Source organism: Ambystoma mexicanum, chromosome 10 (genome assembly GCF_040938575.1).
Source record: "Ambystoma mexicanum isolate Mex_15411 chromosome 10, UKY_AmexF1_1, whole genome shotgun sequence".
Taxonomy (NCBI): Eukaryota; Metazoa; Chordata; class Amphibia; order Caudata; family Ambystomatidae; genus Ambystoma; species Ambystoma mexicanum.
Genome location: NC_090932.1, coordinates 551,578,440 through 551,596,991, shown reverse-complemented (window position 1 = coordinate 551,596,991; position 18,552 = coordinate 551,578,440). Strand labels below are relative to the sequence as shown.

Sequence of the window (18,552 nt, the reverse complement as noted above, 5' to 3'; positions counted from 1 at the left end):
CTCTTGCAAAGGAGAAAAGTCATTTTTACTCTCTTAAAATCACATTTACTCTCAAAGTTTAAAAATAGGGAGTAAAATACTCCCACCTCCAAATCTTATCTGCAAGACTGGCCCCAACAGTGACCCTGGGTCCCAACGGCAGTGAATAGTGACGTGCTTCATGTGGGAGCGAAACGTAAATCCCAACACTTCATGCTGGCATTTTCTGTATGTACCCGGGCCATGAGGCAGTGATTTTGTTCTGATGTGCTCCATGTCGGGCACATGCAACAAAGGAAATAAGGCCTTCTGCAAATCCCAGGCTGCACAGGGCTGAGCTAAATAAGAGTGAAATGGCTCCCAACACCCCACCACTATTGTCACCCTAGCAGGTTGTGCGCTCTACTGCTGGCAGTACCAGGCCAACAACATCCTGCCTGGGGAAGTGAAGGTGCTGGCAGTGCCATGCCAATGACCCCTGCCAGAGAAGGGGTGAGGCAGGGTATGTGTGTGCCTGTGCAGTGGAGAAGTGATATCTGCACCAAGAAATGGACGTGGCTCCTGCCTAGAGGATGGGGTAGAGGGACTGTACCACACCACCCGGCACCGTGCCACTAATACTGCACCAACCGACACCGTGCCACTAATGCCCCTGTCCGACATACCATCCAAGAACCCGGCAGCTAGTGGCCCTGATGACCTGCATCCAAAGTCAGCCTGCCTGCCATAACTCTGCTGTGGCTGCAACACCAACAGTGGCCCTCAGCTCTGTTGGGAAATCTGGGCCTCTGGCGGTGAACCCCGGAGTGTTCCGGTATCTGGGCTGAGCAGAGGTAAGCCCTGAAGAGATCCCCAGCCATAGAGGTGGTGTAGCATGAGGGACTCCTGCAAATGGGGGTGAACATTTTGTGGGGGTGTCTGCTCTCAGTGAAACAGGCTGCCTGCTCTTAGTGAAACAACAGGCCGGGTGGCTGCTGAAACCCCTGCCCCTGGGCCACATACACTCTGTGTTTTTTTGCTCTGCTGCACCAGAAATCAAAAATAAAAGAAAATGAAACAACGCAGATGTCTGTGTACCAATGCACAATAAACATGTTGGCCTCTGCAGATCCCGGGCCGCACGGTGGTGAACTGTGATGCGCCCGATGTCGGAGCATGAAGGTGGTGGCCCCCTGCAAATCCCGGGCAAATCCCGGGCCGGCGATGAAGTAACAGAGACTCTGGTCCACGGAGCATCAAACCAGGAAAATGCTGCCCAACAGGACAGTGGTCCTGGCCAACCCAATGCCAGGTGTCCTGCTGCCGGCACCAACAAGCCATGCCATTTAACAGGAGAGTGGCACTGAAACATAAGAACTCTGCAGGCGCAGGACTGCAGAAAAGAAATAATGACACTGCACAAGATCATGGGTGTCCCTCCTACACTCAGCACCCCAAGAAACAAGTATGCACAAGTCGGCATGGGGAGGTGCTACCTCGAGAGCAATCCTGGCTGACCCAGTGCCGAGATCCCTCCCACAGCCGAGTGTGCCTCACACCTGCACAGCCTGCAAGGCAAAGGTGCAGGTCAATTGTGCTGAAATGAAGGAAATGGCGAGGACCGGACATCCTGCCACCAGCGTCGCCCTGCACAGCTAGCACGTGGCCTCATTGCTGTGCCGCTGGTGTGGGTTTGTACTGCTGGTGGCGCAGCGCCAACGACTCCTGCCTGGGGGAGCTGTATGAAGAGGCGACCCTAACACCCTGCCACCAGCAACACCTTTCCCCCAGTGTCACCCTAACACCGGCGAGCGCCCTCTGCTACTGGCAGCTTCCTGCCCACACTCCTGCCTGGGGGAGAGAACCAAGCAGCAAGTGGCCTCATCCGTGGACCAGGCCTATTTGACCCTGGATACGATCCCTGCAAATCCCAAGCTGGGACATCACCTACACCATCAGTATTGGTGACTCCTGCCTGGGGAAAGGACCGGAAGTGGCCCTGAAACCAGTTTGCACACTGTCATGAGTGTCCGGCCAAGGCAGACCTCAAGCTCACACCCCAGAAGAAGAGCTGTGAGCAAGAGAGGGTTGCAGCTCCTCACGAGTGGTGTCATTCAGTGGTTGCAGTTTCCACACCCGAGGTTAATAAAGGGTTTTGAAACATGTGGTTGAACTGACAACATTCCACCGGCGGTTCGCCAACTGCGACTGTCACCTGCGGTTATGTGTGGAGTTTGTTAATATGTGTAGTATGTCTATGACCATGTGAGCCCCATGTGTGTAGCTGTGACATATCCTATTTGTTGTTGATCTTTGATCTGAAGTAGCCCCAGTAATGTGGTTCTGTAATGGGAGGAGGGGATCATTTATGTTCTAGTAGCATTTGTTTGTTTGTTACGAAAAAGGAGGGGTGTGGTGTGTGATCCTCCCAAGTGTGTTGCCCCTTTAAGGGAATGTGTTCCTCCCCTCTGTATTGCCCTTTTAACAAGCTAATAAAAGGAGCCTCTGCATACAAATGCACCAAAACGGCTGCAGACTCCCAAAGAGAAACGACTGAGTCTGTGTCTCATTTATGTAGGACTGCAGGCACCCACCGTGTGATCAAGGTCCTGCAGGCCATGATGCCGTGGGACCCTCATGCCAGTACTGTGAACGAGGCATGGTCCGCCCTGGCCCCACTCCAGATGGTGCTGGTGTCCCATAGCACCCTGGGGCCTGCTGGATGTCCATAGCAGGCCCCACAACAGTGTGTGCAGGCATGTTTGTGTGACACATCACTGCGCGATTAACTATATAGGCCTTGATCCACACTAGAGCAGGAAGTCTCCGGGGAGCACGATCAAGTTGCTTATTGACCGACCAGGAGAACGTTATAGTAACAAAAATAATTGTAGCACAAAAACGCGTTTGTTCCACTGCTAAAAATACCCTCATCTGCCGTATACATGTGCTGCCATCTTGGGCAGGCTCCACAGTGCACCTGTTTCTGTATGGTGGCTTTAATGAGTTGTGTGGCATGTTTGAAGGGGGCCCATTGAAATGGTGTATCAGAACGATGAGAGCAAGAGTTGTGGTTCAGACATAAAGAGACACTCCAAGCGGGCACATCAGCTGTGCAGTACATAACTCATTCATTACTATGGCATTAAAGCAACAAATCAGTCTTAAATTAAATTAATAAACTCATTTTATAGACCAAGCAATCTAATTAAATCAAATTGTTATTAAATACACTGGCTCATCCACAAACCAAGTCAACTACCATCCAACTGCCACTCCACAGAACACTGAATCCACCACCAGCATTCCGAGCCAACATTACAAACAGACACACTACAATGACCTAATGTCCTAGCAAGCACATTAGTGCACAATGCTTCAATCTCATTGCATCAATACACTCAAACTATTGTATTAAATCAGCAGGACATATATGACATGCTAGATAGATCTCCCTGCATTCCAACATATGGTAATTGTGCTGATTGCATGGTGCTTCTTCACATTCTCTGCATACTTCATCTCTCTGGTAGCCAAGATTATATAAGGGCCAATGTGCACATGATTGTATGGATACTTAAGTGCTAGACGTTCTGTCCTTCACAACCATGTGTTACTGAATGTGATGCGTTTGGAGATACATTATCAATGACGTTTTTGAAAGTGGCCAGGGAGCCGCTAAACTTGCTCTCTGTCTCTGCAGTTGATGTAGGGGAATGTTTGGTGAACCTTTGCCGAAACGGGGGAACCTGTGTGACTGAAAAAGGAGTGCACAGCTGTAACTGCACCCCAGGATTCAAGGGCAGGCGCTGTGAGCTGGGTAAGTAATACAACGATACGAGACACAGAGTAAAGGTAAATGTAGTAACTTAGTGCTCATACCTACCTCACAGACTGGTTCTTTCTCCTACAAGGTCAAGATTATGTGCGAAGAATTGTTGTTTAATTAGGATTTTGGACTGGGGGGTTGCAAGCCTGTGTGTGAGGAAATATCCATGGTGGGCAGTGCTTTAAGTGAGAGGCAGAATTAAGGGGGGCTCTAGTTAGGGGGTGTGGCCTAACTAGGGGTGGGTGGGGTACCCCACACACCCGCACCTAGACCATGCCCCCTAACTAGACCCCCCTTCCTCACCTATGGGAGCCTGGAAAATGCTTGGTTCCCAGGCAGCAGAAGATGAGATGGGGCGAACTGTTATCATACCTTTGGTGCGCCCATCCTCACCTTTTTGTTCCTAAATCAAAGACTCCGACCCCCCGCCCCACAGCAAGCTGCCTGTAGGGGGGTCTGAGCTTGTGATTAAGAAACAAAAGGAGCAGCCGGGCGCACCAACGATATACTAGAAAAAAGGAGAGGCATCAGCTGATGTCTCTCCTTTTTTCTAATCATAAACGCCGACACATGCAGGCAGCCCTTTAATCATGAGCAGCTCATTGGCTCAACTCACTGCGTGCTGGAGGTCGGGGTCTCATGAGGGGTTGGGGGGAGTCCTGGCAGGGCACCGGCTTGGGATCCCTTTTTGAAGACTGCCCAGGCACACGTAAAGCCTTGACTGTGGGTTTGGGAGGGGCGGAGGAGGTTTCGAGTTAGGAGCTATCTTTGTGAAGGGAGGGTTGGGCTAGGCAGCTCGAGACCTCTGTTGGATGGTGTGACCGTAGATGGGGTCTTGGTACATAAAGGGGAGTGGCAGTGAATGAGGAACTGTCCATTTAAATCGTAAATTGGGAATTGTCTATTAAAAAAACGTAATGAAACGCCAACAAATGCGTCATTCCCATTTTCTTTTCTGTTCTCAGTCTGCAAGAAGGTGCCACATCCCTGCACACGGCTGTACACAGAGACCAAATCCTTCCCTATCTGGGAAGGACCAGTGACCCACCTTATGTAAGTACTCGATCTTTAGCAGCTTTGCACTTAAGAATCAGATACTGAAATGTGCATCCTTTCTTCTGCAGGCGGTGCCTTACTATGGCTTGCCAATGCGTTCTCACTCATACAGACAGTGTCTAGCCTTGGGATAACTCCCTCCCTCCTTACTCCTGCAGGCTGAATCCTGTCTTGCAGTAACTCATGCATCACGGGTTGCCTGTCCCAGCAGACATTCCTAAATCTGCTAATCTCTCTACCATAAATCCTGCCAAATAGTTGTGATCTGAGGTAACCCTTGCTTCTCCAGCATGGGGTCTGGCATGGATTCACATGCTCATGAATATTCCCTGTTGTCAGGCTGGGAATCCTCGGTACAGAAAAAAATCAGTATCAGTTTCGTTTCTGATCTGTCTTTCCTAGTAGTAACCAATCACTCATCTCTGGGTCATACTGCCCACAGCCAATGACTGCCCTCTCCCTAAGCCCCACCTCCGGCAGCCATCCTCAGATTTTTACCACACGTTCAAGTGTTGGGAGTCCTCATGCTATAGCTCTCGAGCTTTTGCTGCGTTTTCGCTCTTTTTCAAAGGGAATTTCTCATTTTTCGGTTAAATTGAGCCTCAAGCTCCACCGTCTTTACATCCGATCAACGGGGACCCGTTTCGGAAGCTTCTACGCCCCTCAAGGGTGAAGATTTAGTCGAACAACACTTTTGGAGGATTCCAGAAGTTTCTGAGGCCCACCCCGGACATGGCCCAGGAGAAAGGGAGCTCGACGCCCGGGAAGCTGTTCAGGGCCTGCCCTAGATGCCAGCTGCAGAACGTGTTCAAGGAAGACGAGCATTCCTTATGCCTCTACTGTCTTCACGAGGACAAAACGCACGTGGAGGAGGACTGTGCGTTTTGCGGGAACATGTCGGAGCGGACCATGAGGGACCGCCATCTTCGTCTCGCCAACTGGCTGGAGGGAAAGAGCCCGTCAGGTGAGAAGAAAAAGAAGTCCTAAGTCCTATGAGGGCGCCTGGTGACAGGGGCCCAACAGAAGGCTAAGCACCGCGAGTCTGCAGGCACCGGGAGCGCCGAAAGGTCGGGCTCCTCGGCTGCCAGGCAGGGCGCATCCTCCCCGGCGCCATCGACCACGAGCCAACGCTCTGGCTTGGGTAAGAGGAAATCCGAGAACCCGGCCAAAGCTTTGGAGAGGCCCCGGTCGATCTTGAAGATTTCGGCTGATGGCGAGTGAGGCGGGGAGCCCTCCCCCAAGGTGAAGGCCACAAGCACACAGTCGGTGACTAAGGCCTTGATTCACCCAGCCAAGGCCTTCATCGAGGCGGTTGCGGCAACCCTGGCGCAGCCTGCGGAGGTTACACCTGTGGTAGCGGCCTCGGGGCCCAGAGTCTCCCTGCCACCTCGGAGGGAAGCATCTTTCAAGCCCATCGAAAGAACCCCCATGAAGCCCCCGGCGGAGAAAGAGGGGGGGGCCAGTGGCCGTCGTGGATTCAGACACAACCTCTGAGGAGGAACTTGTCGAAGTCCCTGAGAGCCACGACGCAGGCTTGGAGGAGGACCAGCCCGTCGAGAGGCATCCCGACGAGGGGGATGACGGACGCGCCGACGGGACCCCAGACCAACCGTCGCGCCCGTCGCAACCAGTGCCGCAGGACAACTCGGCGGCCATTTTGATGGCAATTCAATCCTTATGCTCTGAAATAAGGACTAGATTGCCTTTACCCCCGACGGAGGAGCCGGAGCCAGGCCCGACGGAGGAGCCAGGGGCAGGCCCGTCGGGACGTCCACCACCCAAGAGGAGAAGAACACATGCTCCTGCACCCTTCCAGCCCTCGGGGCCTGCTCAACCCTCCTCCCCATCCACGGTCCGCGGTGATGACACGGGCACGGACACGGCCACGATGGGCATGGACGACGAGGGCGGCGACAGCGGAGTGGACCTCCCGTCATCCCACCCTCCCCCGGCTTCCCCGCCCGATGAGATTGGATCCCTCCAATGCGATGATCTCCGGGCATCCGAGCTTTTCCAGCTCTGCCCCGAAGAAAAGAAGAAAGAGGGTTCCTCTATCAACGTCGAGAGACCAAGAGGAAGACGGTCCTCGCGGTACCTCTACTGGATGACATCTGGGACAAGGGGCTCTCCCTCCTCAAGAACCCACCCACGATGCCGGCAAAAAGGAAAGGGACCGATACGAAAAGAAGTAGCGGGTCCCCGACGCGGCCCCTCTATGCCTTAGAGCACAGTCGACCCCGGATTCAGTCCTCTCGGCGGCGGCCAGGAAGAAGGCGTGGGGGGGCATCGGCACCGACATCGACTTCACAGCCGGACGGCGAGGGAAAGAAGCTCGACGCGATGGGACGACGAGTCATCACGTCGGCGGCGACGACAATTAAAGCGGCCAACGCCCTGGCTATCGTTGCCCGATACGACAGGGAACTTTGGTATAAAATCACCCCTTGTTGGACTTCCTGCCGGACGACAAGAGGGCAGAAGCCCTGGAAATCTTGCAAGAAGGCGAGGTGGCATCGGACCACGCCTTAACGGTGGCAACGGACATCGCTGACACCGGTTTCCACCAGTTGGACAGCGGTGTTTGCCTCAGACGGTGTGGATGGCTTAAGGCGACGGATTTCCGCCAGGACGTACAAGCCAAAGTGTTGGACATGCCCTTTGATGGGAAAAACCTGTTTGGGAAGACAGTCGATGAGTCCCTGCAAGCCATCAAAACGGACTTGGAGACAGCCCGGGCCCTGAGAGTTCTCCAGCAACGACGGCCGTCCTTTCGGAACACTGGAGGCAAGCAAGGGGCCTCCAAAGGTTCCGGCAGCGGCTCCTCTACCTACCGTCAAGCGGCCCGTTCCTCGTCGCTGGAGGCCTATAGAGGACGGGGCAAGTCTGGAGGTTCCCGCCATCGTCGCCAGGGAGGGCGAGGCGGCCTCGAAACAGGACTGAACCGACCATGGCGTCGGGCCCCCACCGAAGCACCCTGGTGGGAAGCCGGCTGGCGAAGTTCATCAGCGTGTAGGAGTCCATCTCCACCGACCGTTGGGTGCTGGAAACCCTGGCCCATGGGCACGCCCTCGAGTTTCTAAAGAAGTGCCCTTGTGTGCCACCCGTGGCCAGGAAGGAAAACCACGTACCCCAGCTGCTGCTGGAGGTAAGGGCGATGCTCAAGAAAGGTGCCATCGAGCTCGTCCCAAAGAGACTTCGGGGCTCCCGGGTCTACTCAAGATACTTTCTCCTAAAGAAGAAGACAGGAGGTTGGCGCCCCATCCTGGACCTGCGGCGACTGAACAAGTACATCAAGGCTCAGAAGTTCTGGATGGTCACCCTCCAGCACGTGCGAGGACAGCTGAAGGAGGACGATTTCCTGTCGTCGTTGGACTTGGAGGATGCCTACTTCCACATCCCCATTCTAAAAGGACACCAGAAGTTCCTCAGGTTCATGGTCCAAGGACGGCACTACCAGTTCAAGGCCCTCCCGTTCGGATTAAAGTCGGCGCCCAGGGTATACACCAAGTGCCTAGCACCGGTGGCGGCGTGGCTACGTCTGCAAAGGATCCACGTATATCCCTACCTGGACGACTGGCTCATCCGAGCAAGGACAAGGGAGCTCGCCATAGAAGACACAGCGAAGACCGTCCAGCTACTCACGGACCTGGGGTTCTCCATCAACAACCCCAAATCCCACCTGGTCCCTTCGCAGGTCGCCCTGTTTCTGGGAGCCAAGCTCGACACAGTAGCACGGCTGGCCTCGCCATCCGACGAAAGGACGAAAGCCATCCTGGGCAAGGTGCAACGCCTGCTAGCCACGGACGTAGCCAGGGTAAGATCCATCAAATCCCTTCTCGGGATGATGTCCTCCTGCATCTATCTGGTACGCCTGTGCAGACTTCGAATGCGTCCACTGCAAGAGTTCCTCGACGCACGCTGGATCCAGGCGACGGGCAGCTTCGAGGACAGGATACCACTCAACGAGACCTTCCGATGAGCGATCCGGTGATGGGGCACCCGCACTCATCTGACGGCGGGCGCAGACTTTCAGACCCCAGCTCACCAGGTAATGGTGACGACGGATGCCTCCCTGGAAGGGTGGGGAGCGCATACTGGAAATCTCCACGCGAGAGGCCTTTGGCTCCCGGAGGAAAAACAGCTTCATATCAACATTCTGGAGCTCTGCGCAGTGTTTTGGGCCCTTAGGTCCTTTCTTCCGTCCCTCAAGGGTAAGGTGCTGAGGATCTTCACCGACAACACCATCACGATGTTCTACATCAGGAAGCAGGGTGGAACCAGATCCCCAGCCCTGTCCAAGGAATCCCAGGATCTGTGGGACTGGGCCGTCGACCAGGGGATGTTTCTGGTACCTTTTCATCTGGCAGGGATAAAGAACACCATCGCCGACTCAATCAGCAGGGAGCTGTGCTTGTGCCACGAGTGGGTGCTGCGCCAGGATCAAGTGGCAGACCCCAGGTCGATCTCTTCGCGACGGTGACAAACTCCAAGTGCCAGAGGTTCGCCAGCAGGTTCCCCCAACCGAGGAGCATGGGCGACGCTTTCTTGTTCCCCTGGCACAACCTGTTCCTCTATGCTTTCCCGCCATTGCCACTGCTACTCCGGCTCTTCAACCAGCTCAAGAGGTCCCGGTGCAGGATGATCCTCGTATCACCGGCGCGGCCGAGACAGATCTGGTTCCCGGACCTTCTGGACTTATCGGCGTCCCCACCAGTCAAACTGCCCGTGGACGCGGATCTTCTCTCCAGAGAAGGAGGCGCCATTCTTCATCACGACCCGAAGTCGCTGAACTTGCAGGCCTGGCTCCTGCAGCACTAAAGTTTGGAGGATACGATATACCGGCCGACTGCAGAGAGGTTGTTGCAAAGGCCCGGGCGTCCTCAACTCTCAAGTGTTACGGACACAAATGGAAGAGGTTCTCCGTCTGGTGCCGGGCACAGAAGATTAACCCTCTACGGATTACGGCCCCTCAAGTACTGCTGTACCTACTGTCGTTGGCCAAGGCTGGACTAGCTCACGCCTCCATCAAGATACATCTGGCTGCCATCTCCATATACACTAGGACAACAGGACGGGTGTCCTTGTGGTCTCATCGCCTGGTGAAGGAATTTATGAAGGGACTATTCCGCTCGTTCCCGCCGGTAAAGGTCCCAGCCCCGGCGTGGGAGCTCAACGTGGTGCTGACTAGGCTCATGGGGGCCCCTTTCGAGCCTATGCATACGGCACTGTTGAAGTTCCTTTCGTGGAAAACAGCTTTTCTTGTGGCCATCACCTCCGCACAGCACGTGGGAGAGATTCAGGCCCTATCGTGCAAGCCTCCATACTTGACTTTTCACGACACGAGGGTGGTGCTCAGGACGCATCCCTCCTTCATGCCCAAGGTACCGTCGGACTTCCACCTCAACGAGCCCTTGGTGTTACCAGTTTTCTTCCCGTCGCCTTCCGAGAGGACTTTGCACTCGCTGGATGTAGCTAGAGCGCTGAAGTTCTACGTGGACCGCACAAAGAGTTTTTGGAAGACGTCACAGCTTTTTGTGAACTTTGAACCTGTGAATCAAGGGAAGGCTCTCTCGAAGGCTTCCATTTCCAGATGGCTCTCCGGCTGTATCATGCACTGTTACAGGTTGGCAAACAGACCGCTGCCCGGCCGTCCGAGAGCCCATTCGACCAGAGCGATCGCTGCTACCACAGCGTTCTTGTCTGGTGTGCCTCTGCTGGACATCTGCAGGGCTACTACGTGGAGGTCGACGCACGCCTTCACGAAATTCTACTGCGTTGATCGGGATTCCAGGGAGGAGTCCAGGGTCGGCCATGCAGTGCTACGCAACCTGTTCGCCTGAAGGACCTGGTGAGGAGGTTAGAGTTGCTTAATGTTCAGTTTATGTATTGCTTAATGTTGAGCCTTTTGCCTCCTCCCATGGTTGTGCGTGTGTGTACTGCTATGTAATCTTATATTCATGAGCATGTGAATCCATGCCAGACCCCATGCTGGAGAAGGAACAAGTTACTTACCTGTAACTGGTGTTCTCCAGCATGGGTCTGGCATGGATTCACATGCAAACCCTCCCGCCTACCCCTCTGCGGCTCTTCACTTGGTCATACTGCCACTTTACGTGCTACCAATTCTGAGGCTGGCTGCCGGAGGCGGGGCTTAGGGAGAGGGCAGTCATTGGCTGTGGGCAGTATGACCCAGAGATGAGTGATTGGTTACTACTAGGAAAGACAGATCACAAACGAAACTGATACTGATCTTTTTCTGTACCGAGGATTCCCTGCCTGACGACGGGGAATATTCATGAGCATGTGAATCCATGACAGACCCATGCTGGAGAACAACAGTTACAGGTAAGTAACTTGTTCCATACACATCCTTGCTGCCCCACAAATAACCCTACATCATCTATCCTGCATGGAGGCTGCTGTTCAGTGTTAACCACTTCATCATTCGACTTGCACGTGGGGCTAAAACCTGCAGCAACTCATATATTAGCTCCTACTAGATTGTCAACTGCAAAAGTCTAATATTGTGGCATATTTCCCTTGGAAATGCAGGCTAGCTAAAAGTGTTCTGGCCCTTACGGGAAAGACACCCCCACCTCCACTTCGTATGGGAAGGCCCTATCGCCTTTATCTAAAGTGCGATGGCAGCACATGCTTATGAGATAGAACTTTCGCAGACGTCTCTGCCGCGTCCCAAGACACAACTCTCTCTGTGCATTGCAACAATATGACTGTGAGTATGTGGATGTAGGCCGCTTAGCATCTCATAACATAGGAGCCATAGTAAGACTCTTCCCCTTCTCTCCCACCTTCAACCCGGATAGGGATCTGTTAGTGTATAACAGTATCCTTTAAGTGGAACCTCATATATCATGCATGAGCAGAACAAAACAGAAATATAATGGCATAGCCTATAGGTCAAAATGGCATAACATTTCCAGCATTAAATGTGGAGACAAAATGAATGCACTGACCACTAAAATGTAATTTCAACACATTTTATTAAAAAAACAATAATCTCACAATCTTACTTCATCAATGCCACAGTGTAATTCTTCTTTCACAACATATAATCACAATTCGTATTTCCATCATTAGAAGATGCTGAGAGGAAAAACATTTTCATATTTACCAAACACATCATGACTGCTCCCTTTCACTTTGCTCAAAAATAACTTCCCTTTAAAGTGTCAAGATTATACCAATATAAAATCAAGCACCAGGATATCTGCAAAATGCAAAAGCTGCTTGCTTCCCAAAAGTGCACTTAACCAAAACCAGGTAACTTTTTCTCAATGAGCGAAAATAACTGCTAAAAGAAATGCGGCTAACAACTAAAGAATCTCTTTCAAAAGTACCCAAAGGTACAAACCACACTAATTTTCAGAGATACCAAACACCTACAACAATCCATATGCAATCCTAAAATGCAAACCTTCACTGCAAAGTAATGCAAAAAATAAAAGCAAATTAATACAAAACCAGCACACCAATATAACAGCATTAGTTCAGTCTGTAAATACATGTAGCTGAAAGCTAAATGAAAAGGTTAGAGCATTTCACTTCAGTAGAGCTAACCCCAAGCAACACATTGGAGTCTTGCTTCTGATAGCCAGGGTCCCCTGTCTTAGGTGGATTAGGTATTTTATATGGATAGCAGGTTCATTTCAGGAGTGTCTCTTCTGCTTCCAATCAGTTTACCAGCATCCTGGATGGAGAATGGTCAAGCTTTAAATACCCACTTATGGGAAAACCCTATTTTTGGTAGGCTTACATTTTGAGTGACGGACAGCTGCCTCTGGACATAGATTCCAATGCAATCCTATGAAACAAGGTTCTGAAATGCTTCCCACATGGAGTGCTTGATCACCAGAGTTTTTGGTTGCCCCAATTACTGAGGTCATTTCAAATGATGCAAAGGTAATCCTCTACAGTTAGCCGACCAAAGGCCTTGTGTGCCTGAAGGCCATACTTATCTTGTCTCTAGAAAGATTCAGTTGGTGCTATCTGATATGTTCTTTATCAGCCATCCTTGCTGTTCAAAGTGGAAGGGCGTTTTACATTGCCACTGTGAGCCTTTGTACACACACTCCCTTCTGCTTGGTTTGCTCCAGACGTTATTTTATTAAAGCAATTCTATTTGCAAAAATGAAATTGAAAGGCACATAACCTATTAGAAGTTTATGTTGCAAAAATATAGAACGCCCATTTAGATTACCTGTCAGTAAGACCTGCTTATTCAAGGCGATTGGCTACATAAAGCAGTATGTAAGTAGCATGAATTTAAACACCATTGGCTATCATTAGGAACTCTCAAACCTGGCTTTCAGGCCTAACCATAGGGCTGAGTTTCATGCTTGCTTTGAGGGGATGATTGAGGGAACGGCCTACATGGATGTCATCTCACGCGCTAATTTATTTATTTATTTACTTTTTACATTTGTAGAGCACACATTAATCCTTAGGCATCTAGGCGCTGTTGCTTTCATTAAGTTACATGTTTCCTGAGGCAGTGTCAGTTACAGTCGGAGAGTTCATGGCATATGCAGGGTTAAAGACGAATTATACAGAACATACAATTCCCAAGTGGTTGGTGAGACACAAGCTCTGGGGCTAAAAGGTGTGGCTGATCAGGCAAACAGCCAGGTTTTGAGGGCTCTTCGGAACGTCCAATAGGATTTCTCTCCCCTGAGAACAAGCGGGAGAGAGTTCCATTGTTTTGCCGCAATGAATGGGAAACTCACCCCACCCGCTTTCGTTCGTGTGAACCTTGGTTGAACTAGTGTGTGGTTGTAAGGGGTTCTGGTAAGTCTGGATGATTGAGTCATGGTAATTATATTGACTGGGTAGGGTGGAGCCGTTTAAGAGATTCATCTATGTGTGATTGAGATCGTTTTAAAGGCGATTCTCACTTGAATGGGGGGCTAGTGCACCGCTTTTCTAACTGCAGAAATGTGTTCTGATCTAGGAATGTTCCAGGCTGCCCGTACAGCGTTATTTTGAATGGTCTGAAGCTTATGAATATTAAGTAGAGATGGGCCAGCAAGTAGTACATTTCACTAGATGAGACTAGCGCTGACTACAGGGCGTGCAATGGTTAGGCAGCTGTCTGTAGAGAGAAAGGGTCTGGCAGCGTTTAACAATTTGGTTGTATATGCTGCAGATGAGACAAATAGCATTTACTTGGTGGGAAAAGGAGAGGGTCACTCACATCAAGGTAGACCCCAAGTGTTTTTTCACCGTGGGTGAGACTGTAATCCTGGTTCCATCAATGTCGAAGGCTAGGTATTTAAGATCGTTTTATTAGGTCAGTAGATAGGCCTGCAAGAAGAAGCCTGGTCTTTTCCTCATTGAGACAGAGGCTATGATTTGCCATCCAAGCTTGGATAGTTGCACAGACTGAGCTCAAGGTTGCTGCGTCGTTGGAGTAGTTGCTAGAGAGGGGCAGCAGAATTTGCGTGCCATCAGTGTAGTTTTGTGTATGTGATGCCATGTGCATCCAAGAGGTCGAAAAGAGGTTTGTAAATATATTGTATAGTGTCGGTGAGACACATGAGCCTTGTGGGACACTGCAGCTGATTGGGGCAGGAGGGGCACTGGCGTTCTGAGAGAAGACTTTCATTACTCGGTCCTCCGGGAAGGAGGCAATCCAGGATGTCTCTTCAGGTGAGAATGCAGCTGCTGAGGTGAGGTGGCTGCAGAGAATGTTATGGTCAACCAAGTCAAAGGCCATGGAGAGTTCTAGGAGGAGAAGCAGGGCAGGTTTCCCTTGATCCCTAATCACATCAATCTGGTTTTTGAGGTCTAGGAGAGCTGACTCTGTACTGTGGCCAGGACCGAAGCCAGACTGGAGTACTCTTAAGATGTGATTACCTTCTAGGTGGTGTTGAATTTGGACATAGGCTGCTCTGCCCAGCATTTTTAGTAGGAATGGGACTATGGTGATTGGCCAGTAGTTGCTAGGCAGTGCCGGGTTGAGAGATGTTTTTTTATCAAGGGGAGGACTCATGCTTCTTTTAGGCTGGTTGGTACTGAGCCTGTCGAGAACGAGGAGTTGATAATGTTTTGTTGTTGTTTAATACCTTTATTCAGCATAGGCCATATTGGTAGTGACACAACAATATAATTACATTTCACCAACAAATAAGATGCAAGATTAAAAAGTAGAACTAGGTTAAAACAGTATTAAGAAACACAATTTGTATATTATTAGGGTAAAAACCACAGGGACAAACAATATAAAACAAAGCTTGCTGATAGAACAAATCATCTCTTATCAAAAAGGTACAAATCATTCATTGAGTAGCAACCTTAAACCAATGATATAATTCATTTCTGCAGGTTCTGGGGTTTTACCCAAAGGCTTTGTTCCTCCTCAGCCAGGATCTATGAATATATTTGGCGACAAAGTAAGCCGCCGTAAAATACATGGAAAGTTTATAAAGGCAAATGGCTCGGCACGGTGGAGACCCCATGCAGTCTAAAAAGGAGTTTCACGTAGATGATTCTAGGATCTTTCAGTTTATCACAAAATAATTTTTAAAATTCCCCATCTTTTCGTCCTCATTTTCCCACATTGGGCAAACATTACTGGGTGATCCAGCCCAATTTTTGGTGTTGTCTCTCAATGGCAGGGATTCTAAGCGTAGCCTCATATACAATGCCTTTGCATAAGCCGGTTTAATGATTTTCAAATAGCGCTCAAATCCCTGTGACTCTTTGATTGCTAAGTAGGCTAAGTGTACCAGGCCAAATGTCAATACCGTGGCCATTAGCTCTTTGTACGTGGCAAAGGCTTTTTTCAATATCATTTTTGGATTTTGGTCCATCTGCCGGGGGTTCTGCCAGTAGGCAGAAAGACCCAGCTGGGACAACCCATTTATTATGTGCATTAGCCAGGGAAACTTCTTCCAGCCCCTCAGCAATAGGACGTGCTCCAGTGTCAGGCGATATGCCTCTAAATCAAGACTACCCCAGATCCTTACCCAATAGAAAACCGGCCTGATAGATATTTCCTTATCTGGTGGGGGGAGGTTACACTCCATGCGGGCAGAGCTGGTGGGTGTGCTCTGTGGGAGCAGGAGGATTGCCTTTAGAAATATATTTTCTGTTCTGAAAAGCGATGCATCCGCATGCCCCCATACCTCTGCTCCGTAGATGGCCGATGCCTAAGCCTACGCCTGGAATAGACCCAGGGCTGGCCCCAGTGCCCTCCCTATTGTGTTTAGCATAATAGGCTTTAACTGCCCCACTGGTTTTCTCCAAGACAATGTTTGCCTTAGACACTTGGTTTTTGCAATGGCCCACTTGGAAAACAGAACCCCCAAATAATCATACCAGTCCAACTGTTCCAAGGTGGCACCATTCGCCTGCAGATTCAATTTTTTTGGCCTGGTCGCTTTGGAAGAAAAAAACATTGCCTTTGTTTTTGAGGTGTTGATTTCCAAGTCCAATTTTGCACACTCGATTGAAGCTTACTAGGGCACACTGCAGGCCCATGGTGAAGGTGGAGAGGAGCACAGCGTAATCCGCAAAGAAGAGGACTGGGATGTGTTCACTCCCCATCCTAGGGGGGGTCTGCGTTTTCCTGCTGGAGCCTCTCTATTATAGAATTGATGAATAGGCAAAATAGGATGGCTGCAAGAATGCATCCTTGTCGCACCCCTCTGGCCACCCTAACGTGGTCGGTCGCCTCACCCCCAAGACCCCACCTCACTACTGCCCTGTTCTTTTCGCATAGGAGCTGAATCGATGGAGGAGTAATTCTTCAGGGATGTTTTTGCTCCTTAAGACCGACCAAAGAGTCTTTCTGGGCACACTGTGGAAAGCGGCTTTCAGGTCCACGAAGACCCCACAAAGGTTGGTCTTGATAATCCTAAGGTGTTTTTGTATAAATAGGTGAAATTTGAAACATTGGTCGACAGTGCTTTTTCATGCTTGGAAACCCGCCTGGAGGGGACTTAACTGCTTTGTTTCCTTCACTTCACCCCTGCTACAAGGTACTGGACAATCACCTTAGCAAATGTTTTTCCCGTTACATCTAGCAGCGAAATGGGCCAGTAGTTGCTAGGGTCTGCCCTATGCCCCTTCCTAAATATAGGGACTATCACCGCCGAGGTCCAAGTTTCAGGGATCCAGTTGCGGACAATGATTGCATTAAATAATCTTGTGAGTACCGGTGCCCAAACAGTTATTTCTCTTTTGTGCAAGTCCACAGGGACCCCGTCCAGCCCAGGAGCTTTTCCACCTTTCTGCGCCGCAATGGCCCGTGCCACTTCTCCCACTGAGAACTCTAGCTCCTTTGCTGAGTCTATTCGCAGCATTGAGGCCACAGAGGAGGTACTCAGCAGAACCCACTGAGCCCCTCTGGATTGGTCACTAAACAGGTTCTCAAAGTGGGTACATGTTTCGATGAACCGCGCTACGGTTTCGGCACAATCTTTGATGAGGGTTGCCGAGAAGTCGTCCCCTTTACATTTTGAGGGTTTCAGGCTCTGTAGGATATGTAGGGCTTCTTTATCTGTGACTGTCAAGGCGAATCCTGGTCCAGCGCGGAGCCGCCACAAACTCCTACCTCCCCTTGGCGGTCTTGGTACCTGGTACTATATGCACTCAGGCCTCAGTGACCCCCATGGGGAAAGAGGGTTGGGGTCCACGGATTGGATAGGTAGAGGGTTGTAGGTAAACCGGTATGAGGGTAAGGGAGAGGTTATGGATGGGTAAGGGGATATAGGGAAAGCATACTCCTTGGCTCTTGTCTTGTGAGCCTTTTCCAGCTGGCGTTGTGCTGGTGCGCTGTGTTGATGAGTTCTGTTAGCACCTTATATCACACATGCACGCATACTCATTCATACACCCCTGGCCGGGGGTCTTACCACTCAGTTTTGTCTCATCATTGAGTTTCCCCCTGGGTGCGCCTTTGACTTGCTTCCCACACACCACACAAGATGCTTACTTCAGTCCCTTGAGATTCAGGAACTTGGCACCTTAACTCTGCGCCCGATGAGAAGGGCCTTGCTGAAGCACCTATTGGTGCAACCTACTACCTAACATGAGGGACAACGTGGGAAATGGATACCATATACACACTGCTTGGCTTCCAACTAAAACAATGCCCACTGCTGGTCTTCCAGCTAATAACATTGCTTGCTGTGATTCACAGTGACTTTCTGCGCATTGTTTATACATTACATAACTTCTTTCACATTATGTTTTTAGCATAAAGAAAACCAGCACTTAGCTTAGGCTGTTTTTTTCGCGTGTTCTGAGGGTTTTCCCTGTGATCTGCGGTCTCCCGAAGACCTGCAAGGCGCATCTATGGACTGTCAAATAAGAAACAGTTAGTGCGTGCTCCGTATCACTGAGCGTAAAGTTTTCTGATGACCAGTAAGCACATGCATCCCAAGCAGTGTCCTACAGCACTCAACATGCGGTTAATGCTTCCGGTATTGCCTCTGTATTAGCCGGATCCCCCCGTGCCCATCCCATCAACTGCAAGCAGTCAGTATTTCAGGCAGTTAAAAGCATGCTCCCTTTCGTTGCGCTAATGCGCCTCCTTCTTGCCACTTATCTTCAAGGGCCGAAGGGCCTGAAGGATCTGCTTCAGGCGAGGGCGTAGCCCTGCAATGTGCTTCGCCTGCCAGGAGCTTCTCCTGATGCGTCCGCCCGGAGGAAAAGTCGAGCACGAACAATCGTTCGGTGTTTGCGCA

General features: G+C 50.7%; 1 protein-coding gene across 11 annotated transcripts in view; it reads left to right on the top strand.

The window, feature by feature from the left end:
* Positions 1-18,552, top strand: part of SNED1 (sushi, nidogen and EGF like domains 1) — a 3,218,914-nt gene that overhangs the window by 2,900,061 nt on the left and 300,301 nt on the right. For 10 of the 11 annotated variants that reach the window (XR_011276037.1, XR_011276036.1, XR_011276038.1 and 7 more), the window contains 2 exons: positions 3,662-3,778; positions 4,753-4,840. Coding sequence is in view for 7 of the 11 variants with exons in the window: in XM_069618133.1 (XP_069474234.1) it covers positions 3,662-3,778; positions 4,753-4,840 (205 nt within the window). In the remaining 4 variants the exon portion in view is untranslated. Of the gene's footprint in view, positions 1-3,661; positions 3,779-4,752; positions 4,841-16,583; positions 16,703-18,552 lie in introns of those variants that run through there. The other variant, XM_069618134.1, reaches the window with a different exon arrangement.